Source organism: Mastomys coucha, unplaced genomic scaffold, assembly GCF_008632895.1.
Source record: "Mastomys coucha isolate ucsf_1 unplaced genomic scaffold, UCSF_Mcou_1 pScaffold14, whole genome shotgun sequence".
Classification (NCBI taxonomy): Eukaryota; Metazoa; Chordata; class Mammalia; order Rodentia; family Muridae; genus Mastomys; species Mastomys coucha.
In genome coordinates, this window is record NW_022196896.1 from 81,143,857 (window position 1) to 81,161,432 (window position 17,576).

At 42.0% G+C, this 17,576-nt stretch overlaps 1 protein-coding gene across 9 annotated transcripts in view; it reads right to left on the reverse strand.

Moving 5' to 3' along the window:
• Ankrd44 (ankyrin repeat domain 44) overlaps window positions 1–17,576 on the reverse strand; it is a 290,453-nt gene that overhangs the window by 128,380 nt on the left and 144,497 nt on the right. For all 9 annotated transcript variants that reach the window (XM_031367511.1, XM_031367509.1, XM_031367508.1 and 6 more), the window contains exons 4-6: window positions 15,609–15,679; window positions 2,196–2,396; window positions 1,765–1,852 (exon numbers count right to left, since the gene is read on the reverse strand). In XM_031367511.1, the coding sequence (XP_031223371.1) occupies window positions 1,765–1,852; window positions 2,196–2,396; window positions 15,609–15,679 (360 nt within the window). The remainder of the gene's footprint in view (window positions 1–1,764; window positions 1,853–2,195; window positions 2,397–15,608; window positions 15,680–17,576) is intronic.

Genomic DNA, 17,576 nt, shown 5'->3' on the forward strand with positions numbered 1-17,576 from the left:
AACTCAGAAATCTGCCTGCCTCTGCCTCCCAAGTGCTAGGATTAAAGGCCTGCGCCACCACTGCCCGGCCAGAATTTAATTCTTTATCTACAAAATCTTTTACATAGAGAAATGTGTTCAGTTATGTGGTGCCAACTCAAGCTACCTGCCCCAGTTTTTATCCCCTGTCTCCTAAGGATTGTATATGTCACCCTATTTGTAGCCTGATGGCATGAGCAATAATGACTTGACTTCTTTGGGTCACAAAAATATTTTAACTGTATATCGGCAAAGCATAAGCTGGACCCCACCACCCCCCAGGTTCTTTGATTAGCTCCATGTACATTGTACCCAAAGATGTCATTGGTTTTAGCCTACTCAAAGGTCTATGTTACTCAAGAAAGAAGGGGCAGGCATGGTGGCACACACCTGGTATTCCAGCACTTGGGAGGAGGGAGGAGCAGTTCAAGGTCTTTTCCTACACAGGAAGTTAATTCTTAGAAAATTTAAAGATTCTTGGCATCTGTAAGTCTCAGAATTCATTCAGAAATCTGTAGCAGTGGGGGTTGTTTTATTCTTACCCCAATCTACTCCTTTCCACCCTACAATTAATGTTAATTTTTGAAATGATGATAACAGATAAGAATGCTTATGAAACTGACTTCAACAAGCAAAAATGCTCAAAACAAACAAACAAAACAAAATAAAAAATAATCAGTAATCCCTGGAGATACTATCTAATATTTCAGTATTTATTTTCCAAATTTCCCTTTCCTGTATAGAAGCTTCCACAGCAATAGAAAATATTACACATATTATTGTATTAAATATACTTCCTTCTGGTACATCTCCCTTTAGTGTGTCACATGATGTTTATAAGTTCCCATAGCCACCATTGCTATACTCCGTTCTGTGTCCCATTGTGTGGATCCTCTGGGATTTAGCAGAACAAGAGCCCATGGATAGATATCAGCTTGTGTGCATCTAAGCCATCTGATAGAATCCTATCTTCTTCTTTAACTGCAGGTTGTTCTCCAATCAGAAACACACAGAAGGATCCTAGCTATTCATCTCTCATGTCTGCATTGAGGATAAACTCTGAGGACTATCATTTGTCCAAGGGCTTTGCTATGATCAAAAGGAAAGGACAAAACAGAGATGCAATCTTTTCAACTCTAACGGAGTGAACTGGACAGAGGGAAGCCTGTGGGCTTCCACTTGTGCCCAGCACAGCAGAAGCGTGATCTGCTGGGATCCTTCACTTCCATATACAGAGGAAGCTGCCCTCTCTTCCTTCCCTTTGTTTCTTTCAAAAATATTTAGAAGTGCAAAGATAAAGAGCATAGTGTCCTTGCTTTGTTAACCAGCCTGGTTTCTTTTCTAAACACTTCATTTGATGCCATAACAAACTAACATACAAGCAATGTTTGTAGCTTTCCAATCCAGAGTGAAGAATGTCCAGAGAGGTCCAGGCCATGAGTCATCCTTCCCCTCTTTTGGGATAAATAAACCTCTGACAAGGCAACTGTCCAACTAGAGCACTTTACAGATGCTAGGAAAACAGGCCAAATCTTCATTCAAGTGAAATCCAACACTTAAGTCAGACTTGTCCTACACGGTCAACAAGAGGCCCATGGTCTGTGTAGTCAAGGTCGTCTCCTTGTGGTCTTTAACTGTTTGATATATTGGGGATCAAAACCAGGGTCTTAGGCACAATAGGCACTTACTCTACCACTGAGGTAGCAAAGACCCCAGCTCTTTGCTTTCCACACACAGAATACTCACCCATGTATGCTGCCCAGTGGAGAGCGCGCCGGTCCTTCTTGTCAAATGCATTGATGTTTGCTCCTTTGGCCAAGAGTAAATTGACCATCTGAAAGATAACTAACAATGGAATCAGGTGTTCCCTCCAATGATGATGGCTCCTTGTTGCTTGCAGGTAATCTAAACCAAATTAGCATCAAACCTAACAGCAGCTCAAGGATTCATACTAGGTAGACTAGAAAGACAGGCTCCACTGCTCACGTCGAAGGAGAAGACTGAAGTGGCAATCTACTGTTTCAACTCATTATGGTCTGAATTTGAGAACGGATATAACTGCCTGGGCAACATACCTCTATTACTCTCACATTCACAGAAGGACTCAACAGTGGTTCCATCTGTGGCTAACAGGGTCTGAGTAGTGTAGCCCAGTTCCCAATGCCGACAGCACTCACCTCCATGTGTCCATTGAGAGCTGCGTGGTGCAAGGCTGTGCGCCCCCCTCGGTCAGAGACATTGACACTGCTCAGTAGTGGAATGATCACTTCTGCGCACTTGACAGCCTTATTGGCTGCTGCCACATGGAGGGGGGTCTGCCAATTCTTGTCCCTTGCATTGACATCGGCCGAGTGTTTAATCAATACTTGCACTGCCTCCTACAACAAAAGCAGTTTGCAGGATCACTGACAAATGCCCAGTCAATACTTCCTGCGGGTAAAGTGCTTTTCTGGACACAGGAACTGTAGTAACAAAAGAAAGATTGTTGCCCTCCCAGGCAGGCTGTGGACAAGTCACGTCATATGTGGTAGAGATCTGAGGAGTCACACAGAATGAGGAGATCTCTCTATCTTGCTCTTTCAGGTCAAGAGCCTGGCCCCCATCTAAAATTAAGTTCACCTTCTAAAGATACAGTTTTCTGATGAGGCATCCTTGAATCACCTGAGAGCAGTCATGTGCAGGTGTGCATATCAGGTAAAAGATCTGTAAAAAATTCTTCTACAAAAATGTCCTCTAAAATGAGAAGAGTCTGGGGGTAAAAAAGCCAACAAACTCCCAAAGCCTGTCAAACATTCCTGGCCCACGTTTTGAATCTATGTTCTCTGTGCCAATGTGTAACACTTGACCTTCCATCTTGTAAGACCACTATGAAGTCAAATGAAGTCATTAATGACTGTCTCAGTTTAAAGCTATAATAAAATTATTCCAACTTTGCTATTACAATTAGTAAACCTTCTTTTTTGTTTTGTTTTGTTTTTCCATTTGTTTGTTTTGAAACAAGATCTCAGAAAGTTGTCCCAGGATGGCTTGGAACTCACAATCCAACCCAGATTGTCCCTAAATTCATGATCCTCCCGTCTGAGCCTCGTGTGTGACGAGACTATGGGTGTTTAGACTTTTGACTTTGATTTCCTTTCCTTGACCCAATCAGCTTACCCATTTCTTCACCTATAACTTTCAGCTTTACCTATGCTACAGAAGCGAGAGGTCTCTGCCCACACAAGACTATTAGATTTCAGCATTTCTTTATGACTCCTGTTTAGTCGAGTGACTTATATAGTTCCTTTCAAGAAGAAAACATCCACTGATTGCTTCTCTCTTCTTCCAGAGACTCCCCTAGGATTTACTAGATGCATTATTCAAAGATGTCTTGTCATTGTGGCATTAGTGAGCTGGTGAGAGGCATCAGTACCACACAATTGCTACTCTTCATGAACCAAGAAGTTATTTTTAGGAACCTCAATCACCAGAGACTGGATATACAGACTACTTTATCAGATGAATATATAATAGCATGCCCCAGAAAACCAATTGGAAATCAGCAAAATCAACATTTTGAGCCCAGATGTAAATGTTTAAGAAAAAAAATGTTCTGTGAGTCAGAAGTAGCAATATACTGAGATAAACAGCTAACTTGGACAGTAAATGTGAGTAAAACGAAATTGTAGAAACCTATCGGGCAGTGGTGGCGCATGCCTTTAATCCCAGCACTTGGGAGGCAGAGGCAGGTGGATTTCTGAGTTCGAGGCCAGCCTGGTCTCCAGAGTGAGTTCCAGGACAGCCAGGGCTACACAAAGAAACCCTGTCTCAAAAAAAAGAAAGAAAGAAAAAAAAAAAGAAACCTATCATACAACTGAAATGAATAGTATAGTAACTTTGGGAACCTCTTCTAGATGATGCAAGTAAAATTCAGGGAACTGCTGGGACCCACACAAATAAAGACTAGATATACACTGCCCACCCTCAGAAGGCTGAAAACATATTACTCAATATTCCATGAGCCTGTTTTAGAGTAAAACACAGATATGTATTTTTTTACATTTATTTGTGTGTGCAAGTACAAGTTGTTGGAGTCGGTTCTCTATTTCTACCATGTGGGTTCTAGAAGTTGAGCTTCAGTCTTTATGCTTAATGGCAAGAGCCTTTGCCTGCAGAGCCATCTCACAGGTCCCACACACACCCTGATGCTTACCTACACATGGAACATTGCTAGAACTGCAAAGATCAAAAGAAATTCATCTCCACTTGTAGCTGATATTTACCTCGGGGTTGGCAGTGTGCCTCGGCTCTTTCCTCCCTTAGATAGAGAAATCCTCAGGGAAGAATGGGGCTTGGGGCTTCTACAATATTGAAGAATTCAGGCTCACCCTCTCATCCATTCCCTCTGACTGGACCTCAGTGCACAGTGATGACCGAAGGTGCACTTACAGATTCTAATGTGTACTTTAAACTAAGAGCCCTAAAACTCCCCCGATCTAGTGGCACACAGAACTGTAATCTCAGCTATCTGTAATCTCAGCTATCTGTAATCTCAGCTAAGGCAGGAGGATTGCAGTTTGAGCTACAGACTAAGCTTAAGGCCAGCCCAATTTAGTCAAACACTGTTACCTTCACAGTGAGTAATGCTACACCTATTCCAACAAGGCCATAAACAAAAGAATAAATCATCCCATCCTGGACATACCTGCTATTCCATGTATATATAACTTAAATATATATGAGAGATGCTATTTTGAAGATGTGTTCCACAAAAATGTTTTGCAGAGACGGGACATAAAATGGTAGCACCCATTTCTCACATTCACAGCAAGCAATAATACACACCGAACATCTTCGCCTTAGGTCAGTGTTATTTCATTCTGCTTGTGTGGCTTCTTGCTTCTGTTAAGTATTATGTGAATTTAGGACAGATAAACAAAATTTATTCTGTTGGGAGATAAGACTAGAGAATTCAGGGGAAATTTATAGTTGAAAGTTAATAAAATATAATTATCTTCTTTTCTCTCGGTGCTGGCGATCAAAAACAGAGTCTGCATGCTAAACCACCGTTCTACCAGCATCAATATTCTCAGCGTAAAATGTGTGATTATTAACATAATTCAGGGGAGGCGAGTAAGGTGTAGCCTAGATACATCTAAATAAATGCTTAAGAATCATTCACAATTCATTTATTCAAGGCAATATGCTAAGCAGAGATCATATAGAGTTACATGCAAGTGATTTTACATATAAATACATGCTTTTTGTTTGAGAGGCTAGAAGATCTTCAGTTCAAGGCCTGTGCTGTAATCAGTACCTTTAAAATATTTTAACCATACACATATTGTGTCATATTTTTGTAAAAAACTATTTGCGGGGGACACAGTTCATCTTTCAATGTGTCCATGCCTGTTTTCATGCTACCATGGCTGAGCTGAGAAGCTGAGATGGGGAACTACTGTGGAGGTATCTTAATTCAGCAACAAAACTGCTCGCATGACATCCGAAAACCTTCTAGTTCTGTGTGATCCCGCTGGAATGCCAACAGGCCCCGCAGGCCCTTAGTATACAGCTTTAATCCCTCCAGCTAGAATCCTTTAGTAACCTTTAATCCCAAACAGTGATGTCTAATAGGAGAGCAGACAAAGTGACAAATCAGAGAAAGATTTGACAAGATGAGTCAGAGATAGGATACACCCAACTCTCAGGGAAAAAAAAAAATTCTATGTAAGAGCAGCACAGGGGGAGACCGTCAGTTTGGAGACAGTGCAGTGAGTGCAGTGGAGGTGAGTTCATTTGGGAGTTCATTCAGTTCAGTGGAGGTCAGCAGAGATAGATGAGCCAGGGAGTGAGAAGGGGCCAGAAGATTAGAACAAATTTCCAGAGTTAGTTTGATCCCAAGACGATCAATCCAGTGAGAAGCTGAGAGAAGCCAGATTGAATCAGTCATCTTGGAGAAGAGTTTGAGGTATAACTAGCCAGTCAGAGCTCAGAAAGAGCTAAGCAAGGGTGAGCTTATTCAGCCGTAGCCTCCAAGACAACAATACCAGGTGAATAAAAGTTACTTTTACAAACTGCAAAGGTGAATATGCTATCTAGCCCTTTGCATGAAAAGTTTGAAGATCCCCCCCGGAATAGCCCTTGGTTGAATGATCAGAAACTGAAAATTATCAAGTCTGATTCAAGTTTTATTTGTTGGGAAAATGTTGCTTATAATTAAGGTACCTCCTAAGGAGGAAGCTGTGCTGAAAGTCAGAGGCCTCTGTGGTAAACAAGGCCCTGGCTATGCAGTGAAGGGTCAGTTGTGAATTTGATGCGGGATGTACAAAGCTCCACTGTTCTGCATAGTGAGTAAAAAACCCTAGTGTGCACCAGGGATGAAGACATGAGGACATGAGCCATGTATGCTGGGCAGAGGTGGACACCACTGCCTAAGAGCAAACTTTCAGAAGCAGATGAATTAATTAGACCAACACAGGGAATATAAGCAACAACCCAAATCTCCCCAAATTTTTAAAATCATCAGGAGAATGCTAGATTTGTACAAGATGGGGTATGTGGTCCTTATGTAATCTTTTATCAGCTCTGAATCCAAGGCGATCATGACTGACATTGGGCTGCAGTTCAAGAGTTCAAGTTTATTATCAGCCGGACTTAATGTACAGGGCAGGAAATCTCTTTCCTGTGAACTTTTCCCATGGGACTGCAAATGTCACCACATTGGCCTTCCATGCCCAGCTCTTATAGATCAGGGATACCCTGAAGAGCCGGGACCTTTATTTTCCTCTCTACTTTTGTTACATGCTTTTCCTCCACTGTTCTCCATTTTCATGTTTATATCTATCTACTTCACGATTCCACTTTCCTAATGTAAGAGTGCTCTATTAAGAAATAGACAGCATATGAAGGAGTTCTTAAATTTCTAAAAATGTACTTTTTAAAACATGAAAATATTCACAACACAGCTCCTGCACTTAAGACGCAAGGAACATTCCAGAAGAGGGGCAGAAAGATTGTTAAGAGGCAGGTCAGGAAATTTAATGTGAGGCTGTGTCTTCTAGGAATGTCAGAAACTACACTCAAAGTTTTACCAACTAAACTGCCCAAATGTTGAACAACAACAGAGATGCTAAAGTGGAAAGGGAAAATCCCATGACCTACATGAAGAACCACACGCAAGGAATGCTGGGAGTAGGAGAAATAGTCTTTCCAGGGAAAAGCACATCGATTGGTTATCCGATACCAAATAGTCATCCCTAAAAACATACACACAAGTTACATTACACAGACTGAGCAAGTAGCAATTATATGTACATATTTATATGTATTTATTATTTTATTATTTATTTTATGTTATATATTTATTTTAGATATATATGTGTGTATATATATGCAACAACAACTAATGAAAAACAAGAGGCTACAAATTTGAAAGAGCACCAAGGAAGAGTATATGGGAATCCCCAGAGAAGAAAGGGGAGAGGTAAATGATGCAAGCATATTATAATCTCAAAATTTAAAATAGTGTGCTTTAAAAACCATAAAAAATACCCTAGAACTAATGACCAGTACAAACCAACAGCAACAAAGACCGTGTGGCATAATCACAAATATACAAAACAGAGCAGGCCTGGTGGTCCCTGAGATGGCCCCTTCCATTCACAGGCAGCCTCGCTCGTTTATCGGCAGATGTCGGTAGGTCAGGCTGAGGACCCATCGGCAGGCCGACTCAGGGTACAGCGATTTATATCAGATGAGCTCAGCCAGGTCAGAATTCTAACACAAATGTATCCAAACGCTAATTCTCCTTACTCGTTTATAATTTTAAGCTGTAGCTTATCCTGCCAAATTGGCTTAATATATTTAATAGAAATCTAATATAATATTCAGACCACACCAAATCCTTGTTTTAAAAATGATTTTGACTTTGATTTTAAAGCTGTGTTCCTATTTCAGGCATGCCAACCTTGGAAGTGCTTTAACTTGGTTTTGTGAAGAAATAATTTTATGGCTACTTAGGAGACTAAGTTTTTAAATCAAAGATGGTTTTCTCTTCCTATATTTGCACACTGGCTAAAACTTAATGTCTAGGAGTTTCCTAACTTAAATACACAATATAAAGAAGAAATTAACACAGGGGGAGGGAGGCCAGTACTTTCTGGACTAAGAAACGATTCTCAACTATCTGTGGTAAGGGTCTAGTTTTTTTAACAATTACATTTTTAGCTAAGTGTGCCGGTATAACACACCACAATCCCAGCTCTCAAATCCCAAGAACCATCACAAATCCAAAACCAGCATGGCACCCAGTCTCTATTTTTTTATTATTATTATTTCCAGTGCTTCACAACCCAGAACTTTTGCAAAATATAACAGAAAGCAATTAGAGTGAAAATAATGAAGGATAAAATTATTGACTTATTGTTAAACCTAAGAGGTAGGGAATTTTTCTTTTGTGAGTCATTTTTCTTCCTTTCCTTTTTGCTTGTTTGTCTGGTTTTTCTGAGGTGTGGCTCCCTGTGCAGCACAGGCTGTCCTTGAATTCAAGATCCACTGGTCTCACACTCTTGAATGCTACAATTACAAGGACAAGTTACCATGCCTGGGTGTGGAGTTATGCAATTTCTTCCAAGGTTTCTGGAAGTTCACAGGTAGATCATAGTGCTGAGCTAGTGGCCCCAGGGCATAGGCCACAACGTGCTGTGTTCTTTCAAAGCCCCTTTTCTCTTTTAATAAACACATACTAAGGAGGATCCTACTATTTCTCCTGAATGAAAGTTCCAGCCATGTTAGTGCTCAGCTTTACAGCTATAGGCCTTTTTGGATGATGCCCTGTGGAAGACTGCCCTACAGAAGATGCAGACAGGGGAGGGAGGCAGGGAGCGGGGAACTGACTTGGAAGCCACCAGTCACCTGATTTCCACTTTTGATGGGTTTCTGTCTTTATACAGTCCGTCCGTCCTCCGGATGAGTAGATGCACACACCGCAGCACAAAGGAAAGATGAGGCGAAGCTGTTCACATCTTAAAACTACCACTTCCACTTCTGCTTTTCGACTCTCAAATGTGCACTGCACTTACCTCAGCCACAAATCACTGTAGAGAAGCAAGGCTTAGAACTAGACATAGTTTTTGCAGGCGTAAGCAATGTCAAGTTCAGTGAGTTGTAATTTGCTTTAGACTCGGCTCTGGGTCTTAAGACAACTTTCTGTATTTTTCTCAGAGCTTAGCTGGTGCCTCTCCCATACTTTACATTCAGGAACTTTGGGTAGCATAGATAGAGGGACACAATCACCAGCAAGGTTTGTAAATGATAACTGGCACATATTAACAGGACAGTTACTGTGCTGTACACGGATGCTCCTGAGGCCACACGTGAATCCTGAAGGCTTAGACTGTATTATTACTGCAATCCTTTGGGGGCTTTTTATCCCATACTGATTATAGCATTCTCATGTTCTGTAAGAACTGTATACACTGGTGCTCAACCAATTTGCTCAATTAACGGGATTGTTCTTCTAGAAGTGTCTAATATCAAACTAAATTCCCCCCGCTATTGTAATTATTATTAGGGTACACTTAGTCTATAACCTAGCAATGCAAAGGTTCTCACTGAAAACTTGGGGGATAGGCGAGAATCTATGGGGACTATTCATGAAACCTTGTTTTTGAATGTTAGGAAACACAAACACAAAAGTATTCATACTGAACTGGAGACCTCCCTACTGGCTAGCTTTCATGGTGCTGGAAGATGTTATGCATGGGAACTGAGGGAGAAAAGGCATCAACAATCTTAACCCAGCTGTGAACCCTAGGAATCATGACACCAACCTGTCAGGCAAAATGTGCTCATTTGCACTATAGTGGCATGACAGTTATGGAGGTACCACCTTCAAAGCATATATTTATGCACACAGACAACGACCACTCTCAGCACTAATCAGAGAGTCCCTTCCCCAATGGTCTGCAGTGAATCCAGAGACTCATGACTAAAAGGGTGCTGAGAATCATGATGGTAGAGTAATCACCCTTCAACTAAGTATGCTCTCACCTCCAAAGCTCAGAGGCTTCAGGGGCAATGAGCTGAAAAGAATATAAGAGCCAGAAGACAGGCTGCAACCTGTCATCTTCTGGGTAATACATGATCACTGCAATCACAAATCCTCCACAGTGGTGGGTGACACACCTAGCTCTGCACCAGAATGGACTCAGACATGACCCAGATATGAACGGTTCACTGCTAAAATCTATTCAACTGATAGATTCAAGGAAAGAGGGTGTCGTGGCCTTCAATCATGTGCCCACTGGTACACCACCAAGCTCCAATGGAAAGTTCCGAGCCAGTGGTTACATAGATGACTCTCGTTAAAGTAAAAGGGTCATAAAGGAGACCAAATGTAACGCATATAGAAAATGGATAAATAGGGAGACACCTCAAAAAGGCCAGAGGAAGACTTTTTTAAAGAGGTGGGAAGATTATAAAGTTTTTAAATAACTAAGTTAGGACAGTATATGAATTTCTTTAAAAGTATCACCAATATCCAGTCTTATGCTTCATACCATGTCAGAAGCTCAGAGATTAAAGTAGATTAACGTTCAGAAGGTCCTTACTGCATGGTGAATGCTCAACAAATTCTCAGAACGGCCACATTTTAAAAAAAAAAACCACACACACACAATGTGCTCAATCCAACACCCCAAAATCAGGATGCAAACTTTAACTTTTCTAACCCAAACATAATTTTTAGAACAGGGAAGTGAAAAGTTCAGCAATTCCCCTTTAGTGCCCCTCAGCCCGTCATAGCAGAAGGAACGCGTGTCTGATGCCAGCACATTCATATTCAGGCCCCAAACCTCACAATCTCCGAGGCCAAGCTGTGCACTCCCTGAAAGCCACGCAACACAGCTGACAGTGCATCCACCCGGTACACCTCGACACACAAGTGCTAGGCTTTTCTATGGTCAACTCCAGGCTTGCATGTACTTAATTCCTCACAGGTGCACTATTCCAGAAAGCAAAGCAAAGCAGTAAGAGGAGCACACTGGGCACAGGAAACCGTATGAAATTGTTCACAGTATTCAGATAATCTCTCCAGAAGCCACAAGTCTTTCTTATCTCTGTTGGCTACTGTTAAAAAAACGTTTCTCAAAGATAGCATTTTCAACAAGTGGTGCTGGCTCAACCGGCGGTTAGCATGTAGAAGAATGCAAATCGATCCATTCCTATCTCCCTGTACAAAGCTCAAGTCCAAGTGGATCAAGGACCTCCACATCAAACCAGATACACTGAAACTAATAGAAAAGAAAGTGGGGAAGAGCCTCGAGCACATGGGCACAGGGGAAATTTTCCTGAACAGAACACCAATAGCTTATGCTCTAAGACCAAGAATTGACAAATGGGACCTCATAAAATTACAAAGCTTCTGTAAAGCAAAGTACACTGTCAATAGGTCAAAACAGCAACCAACAGATTGGGAAAAGATCTTTACCAACCATACATCTTATGGAGGGCTAATATCCAATATATACAAAGAACTCAAGAAGTTAGACTCCAGAGAACTAAATAACCCTACTTAAAAAATGGGGTACAGAGCTAAACAAAGAATTTTCAACTGAGGAATACTGAATGGCTGAGAAGCACCTAAAGAAATGTTCAACATCCTTAGTCATCAGGGAAATGCAAATCAAAATAACCCTGAGATTCTACCTCACACCAGTCAGAATGGCTAAGATCAAAAACTCAGGTGACAGCAGATACTGGTGAGGTTGTGGAGAAAGAGGAACACTTTCATTGCTGATGGGACTGCAAGCTGGTATAACCACTCTGGAAACCAGTTTGGTGGTTCCTCAGGAAATTGGACATAGTACTACCTGAGGACCCAGCTATACCATTCCTAGGCATATACCCAGAAGATGCTTCCACATGTAATAAGGACACATGCTCCATTATGTTCATAGCAGCCTTATTTATAATAGCCAGAAACTGGAAACAACCCAGATGTCCCTTAACAGAGGAATGGATACATTCCTCTCAGAAAATGTGGTGCATTTACACAATGGAGTACTACTCAGAGATTAAAAACAATGAATTTATGAAATTCTTAGGCAAATGGATGGATCTGGAGAATATCATCCTGAGTGAGGTAACCCAGTCACAAAAGAACACACATGGTATGCACTCACTGATAAGTGGATATTAGCCCAGAAGCTCAGATTACCCAAGATACAAACCACATGAAACTCAAGAAGAAGGAAGACCAATGTGTGAATACTTCAATCCTTCTTAGAGGGGGAACAAAATACCCATAGAAGGAGTTGCAGAGACAAAGTATGGAACAGAGACTGAAGGAAGGACAATCCAGAGACTGCCTCACCTGGGAATCCTTCCCATATTCAATCACCAAACCCAGACACTTTTGTGGATGGCAGCAAGTGCTGGGTGACAGGAGCCTCATATAGCTGTCTCCTGAGAGGCTCTGACAGTGCCCAACTAATACAGAAGTAGAGGCTCACAGCCATCCATTGGACTGAGCACAGGGCCCCCAATGAAGGAGCTAGAGAAAAGATCCAAGGAGCTGAAGGGTTTGCAGCCCCTTAGGAGGAACAACAATATGAACTAACTACTACCCTCAGAGACCCCAGGGACTAAACCACCAACCAAAGAGTACACATGGTGGGACTCATGGCTCCAGCTGCATATGTAGCAGAGGATGGCCTAGTCGGTCATCACTGGGAAGAGAGGCCCTTGGTCCTGTGAAGGTTCTATGCCCCAGTGTAGGGGAATGCCAGGACCAGCCAGGAAGCCGAGGAGGGTGTGTTGGTGATCAGGAGGAGGGAGAAGGGAACAGGGTTTTTTTTCAGAGGGGAAACTGAGAAAGGGAAAATTATTTGAATTGTAAATAAAGAAAATATTTAATTAAAAAAATTAAAAGAAAATAAAGCTGCTATGAACATAGTCAAAAAAAAAAAAAAAGCACAAACTGTAAAACAGGCTTAAATCCCAATAATCTTATTGTTTGCATTACCCATGTAAGCATAGACAAATTAATTAACCAGCTTTATATTTACTTTCTTAATTAAAAATTATTTTAGTACAAAAAAAAGAATGTTTCGCTGATCCATCAGTTAAAGCCTCTCCGTTCCTCTACCACCTTGGGGAAAGTCAGCAGCAGGAGGAAGACGGGGCCAGCGGAGCGTCAGGCGGCAGACAATGCCGTTTGGCTCCGAGTTGTTTTGGTCCTGGGACACTCAAATATGTCAGGTGACAAGGTTGGGGGTACTGTAGAGTTTAAAAGCTTCTCAAGGAAGAAAATGTCTTTACTGTACACTCACTAACCGTCTCAGTTTGAAGAATGGATGGGTGTACGAGCTCATACTGTCACTCAGCATCCTCTTTAGCAAGTGTCAACATAAGCCAAACACCAAAAAAACAATCCAAACTCCCTCTGCCCTCCATAGGCCTACTTCCCTTGCTCCCAATTATTAGTAAGGAGAGGCATAAAATAATAGCAAAAGGATCAAATTAAAAAAAAAAAAAAAAAAAAAAAAAAAAAAAAAAAAAAAAAAAAAGAGCTTGAATTTAGGGCTTCCACCGCATCATGATGAGCCCGAGTTCAGACGTACAGTGCATAATCAACTCTTAACGACAGACTCAGACACCACAGTTTTCGTTAGAAATTGATCAGCTGTGGAAGATACTATAAAGGCATCATCTTTTGCGAGTTTACACTTAGCTCCTCCCTGGTCAGAGCCATCCCCAAGCAGTTTTTTTATTTTTTCACCCAGAAAACCTGCAGAGATTGCTGGTTAGCTGAGGAAGCAACAAGTGCCGTTCTTAGACACGGAAATCTAAAACTGTACAACCCATCATCGGGCCAGCTGGGTTCAAACATCCAGACAGACAATCACAGCGGAAGGTGGCTGAGGGCCAGTGGAGGATGGCCTAAGGATCTAAGCTTTTGTACTTTTGTTAACAAGGCCACGGGCTACTGCAACCATGTATTGTGTGTCCTTCCCTCCCATAAGGCTAGGGACCACAGCCTTCATAGCTGTGTATTATTTGCTTTGCAGCTCTATCAGCATGTACACTACCTGATATATAGAAAGTGTCTATGTTCTTCTAGCTAAGATCTCACTCTTGGTAAGGAAGAAAAGACTACGTGTTCACATATTTTAAAAGACATTATGTTTAGTCAGGATTTAGCCTCTGAGGTACTCCCATATGAAGAAGCTGGTCTCTTGAGGCTGGTCTTCCTCTCCTGAGCAGTCATTGCGCTGTTTTCTCAGGTACAACAGAAATACAACACAGAGCCTCAGATGAATTTCCTAGTACCTGAGCAAAGGCAGTTCAGGATTCTCTACCTCCCTCCTTCCACATAGGCTGCTTGGAAAGAGAATACAGCCTCTTTAAAGAACTCCAAACCCCAAACACAACAAGGAAAAAAATAAGCACTGAGCTGCCACATACTAAGCAGATGCCGAAATTCCCAGATAGCTGCCAAAGAGGAACATCTGGCACTGAGGCCAGGCACTGACACGTGTAATGTGGGTAAGCTCACTGGAGAACATCATCACCTCCTCCAATGTCAGAGGAAAAGCTCCACTGGTCAAAGGTACCCACACAATGCTCAGTGCCTTTGAGGTAAGAATCATGTGCCCTCTCTGGCCAGGCTGATGTTTACTGGTCCCCTCCCTGTCCTGTTCCCATAGTGACCCTCCCTTTCTATCCATTAGCCTCCCACTAGACCAGCTGACCCATTTGCCATGCTTTTCAGCCTCATCCCTGAAGTCCAGACCTACATAAATAATGATGACATAATTACTATCTTTACCTATTTCCAGCACTCGACAACAAACTAACTTTTCAGTACCGTTCTCAATTGTGTTCTGAAACATTCTAAATTTGGGATCCATCATAGAATAGTAATAATAATAATAATAATAGTAATAATAATAATAATAATAATAATAATAAATAATAGTCATAACAATAATAGCAGTAAAATCCTCCTGCCCCCATGGGGCTTACATTCCAATGACATATTTCCCAGAGTGTATCTTGAGAAGAACAAGTCAGTTTCCAGTACTTCGACCTTCTTGCCCCCACCCCACCCCACTAAGCCTGTTCAGGGAAGGACACCACTGTTCACCTGCCAGCTTCTCCTCCACCCATTCTCTGAAGATGCCAAAATGCTGTGAGGTTTGCAACTAATAATCTCTGAAATGGCTGGTCGTCCGCCCCTGCCCCCCCAGCCTTCTATTGCTCTCATTGGCAACCCTATCTCAGCTCCTGTATGCAGCCCCACTTCCACCGTGCCACCACGGTGGTTATTCTGAAGATCTGCTGAGACCACTGCCAATTACACACAGGGCGTTGTCTCTCTGGCAGCCCAATGATCTGAGTGACCCAGCACTGTGCTCTCTGCCCCAGGAGCCTCCACCTGCCTCGGGTTCACTGCCCCTGCCTCTTCTCTTCTCGAACATGGATACTCTGCTTCGTCCCCCTCTCCTTGTGGCTTGCTAGGTCCCTGCTTATCCTTTAAGGACTCGATGCAAAGAACTCTTTTTCTCCAGACCACAGAAGGTATTAGACTAAATGGGGAGATCACTCACTTCACTTCTGGAAGCGACAGCCCGGTGCAGTGGGGTCAGCCACATGTTGTCCTTGGCATTTACACGAGCTCCTGCAACCAAACAGCACAAGTTAGGGCCACAACGGAGTCAAGGGCTGCGTGTTGTTCCTATTTGCCTAGTATAGCCAGCAGATCTTTTCTTTGTATCAGTTGTAATTTGACAAGATTTTATATGGGATGGAGGGGCCAACAGAAATCTGTCTTGCCCTGAAGTCCTATTAGTTCTCTAGTACTAGGCAGATATTTTGATACATATTGATACATTTGATATTTTCTTCCATATTGCATGAAGTTTTTGGACAGGAGCCTGTACAGGTTGTTCATAACTTCTTCATGCTATGGAGCAGATAGACAGATTCAAGCCCATGACGAAACCGGCTCATACTGAGAGACATGATTCATGCTTCACTGAAGCCATGTCACAGCACAGGATATGAAGGAAAGCTCCTGGAAAACAGAATACACTGTTCCCTGGACATTTCCAAAACTTCCCATGGAAGCAAGACTACCAAAGATACATTTGAACAATAGAAACACCCTATTCATGTCTTTGGTTTAGGGTATTGATAAGTCCTCCTGTCAGCATGTGGTTGTTTAAATATGCTTAGCCCAGAGAGTGGGGTATTTGGAGGTGTGTGGCCTTGCTGAAGTAGGTGTGGCCTTCTTGGTGTAGGTGTGGCCTTGTTGGGGGAAGTATGTTACTGAGGGGAATGTGCTCTAAAGACCCTCATCCTAGTTGCCTTCAGATGAAGATGTAGAACTCTCAGCTCCTCCTGCACCATGCCTGCCTGGATGCTCCCACACTCCCACCTTGATAATACTCTGAACCTGTAAGCCAGCCCCAATTAAATGTTGTCCTTAGAAGAGTTGCCTCGGTCATGGTATCTGTTCACAGCATACCCTAAGATACAACTCAAGACAATTTCATAAAAGAGCTGTGAACAGGAAGAGGGAGACCGTACCTATAGATGCAGTGAGAGGAGTCCATTTAAGTCTCAGGGTAGTGAAGATGCTCACGAGGGTGGAGTAGAGGTGTGAATAAAAGAAATTAAAAGGGCAATGAAAAGGAAGAAAAGAGTGAGCAACCTGAGGATAAGAGCTGAGGAAGTGAGTCAGGTGGAAGCAGAGGTTAAACACAGAATCTTCTAGAAAGGCAAAAACTTTCTAGAAGGGTATCAGGAGACTTCTGTAGGTAAGACTATTTAAGCCACAGACTTAAAGAAATAATGAAGCATAGAACTGATAGTATTTTTAACTGCCAACAAGGACCATCAACAGCACTCATCACAGAAAACAGCGTAATCCTCAACAAAGGGGAACCCACTCCAACCCCTTCCCCCTCCCATCTCATTTCATTGGTTTGAGATACCATCAAACACAAGTGTTTTGGTTTGTTTTGAGAGCTCAAGCTTATTGTAGCACACTATCAAGGTTGAGAGCCACTGACAAACTTAATTTTAAAAAAAAGTTAAGATAACTTGGAAGTCAACTTTAATGAATTTTATCTAGTCTAAATGGTTTTCAAGTCCCTTACCTGTATGAAGACCACAATAGAACGAGAATCCCTGAGCTAAATGCTCTGAAGTGAAATGAATTGGACAGACAGTAGGGTTTATGGGTAAAGCCTGGGATTTTTATTTAGACTTCAACAGCCACTATTCCAAGGACTCAAAGCTTCTAATCTGTAGAATAAGGCTAACCACATACCAACCAATACTTCCTCGCTTGCTTTCCTGGGTGCTCGAGAGAGAGTCAGAAGGGTGGGAGGTCATTTCACATATCACAAAACACTAGAAATTTATTAGCAGTTCTTATTTCAAAGTCACCTCAATATCTCATCCACCCCTAAGTTCAATGGCTGCAAAAATTATAGTTCAACACAAAGAACTATCAACTATGAAAAAACAAATAAGCATATTCTTTTAAATATTCACTTAAATCTTAAAAA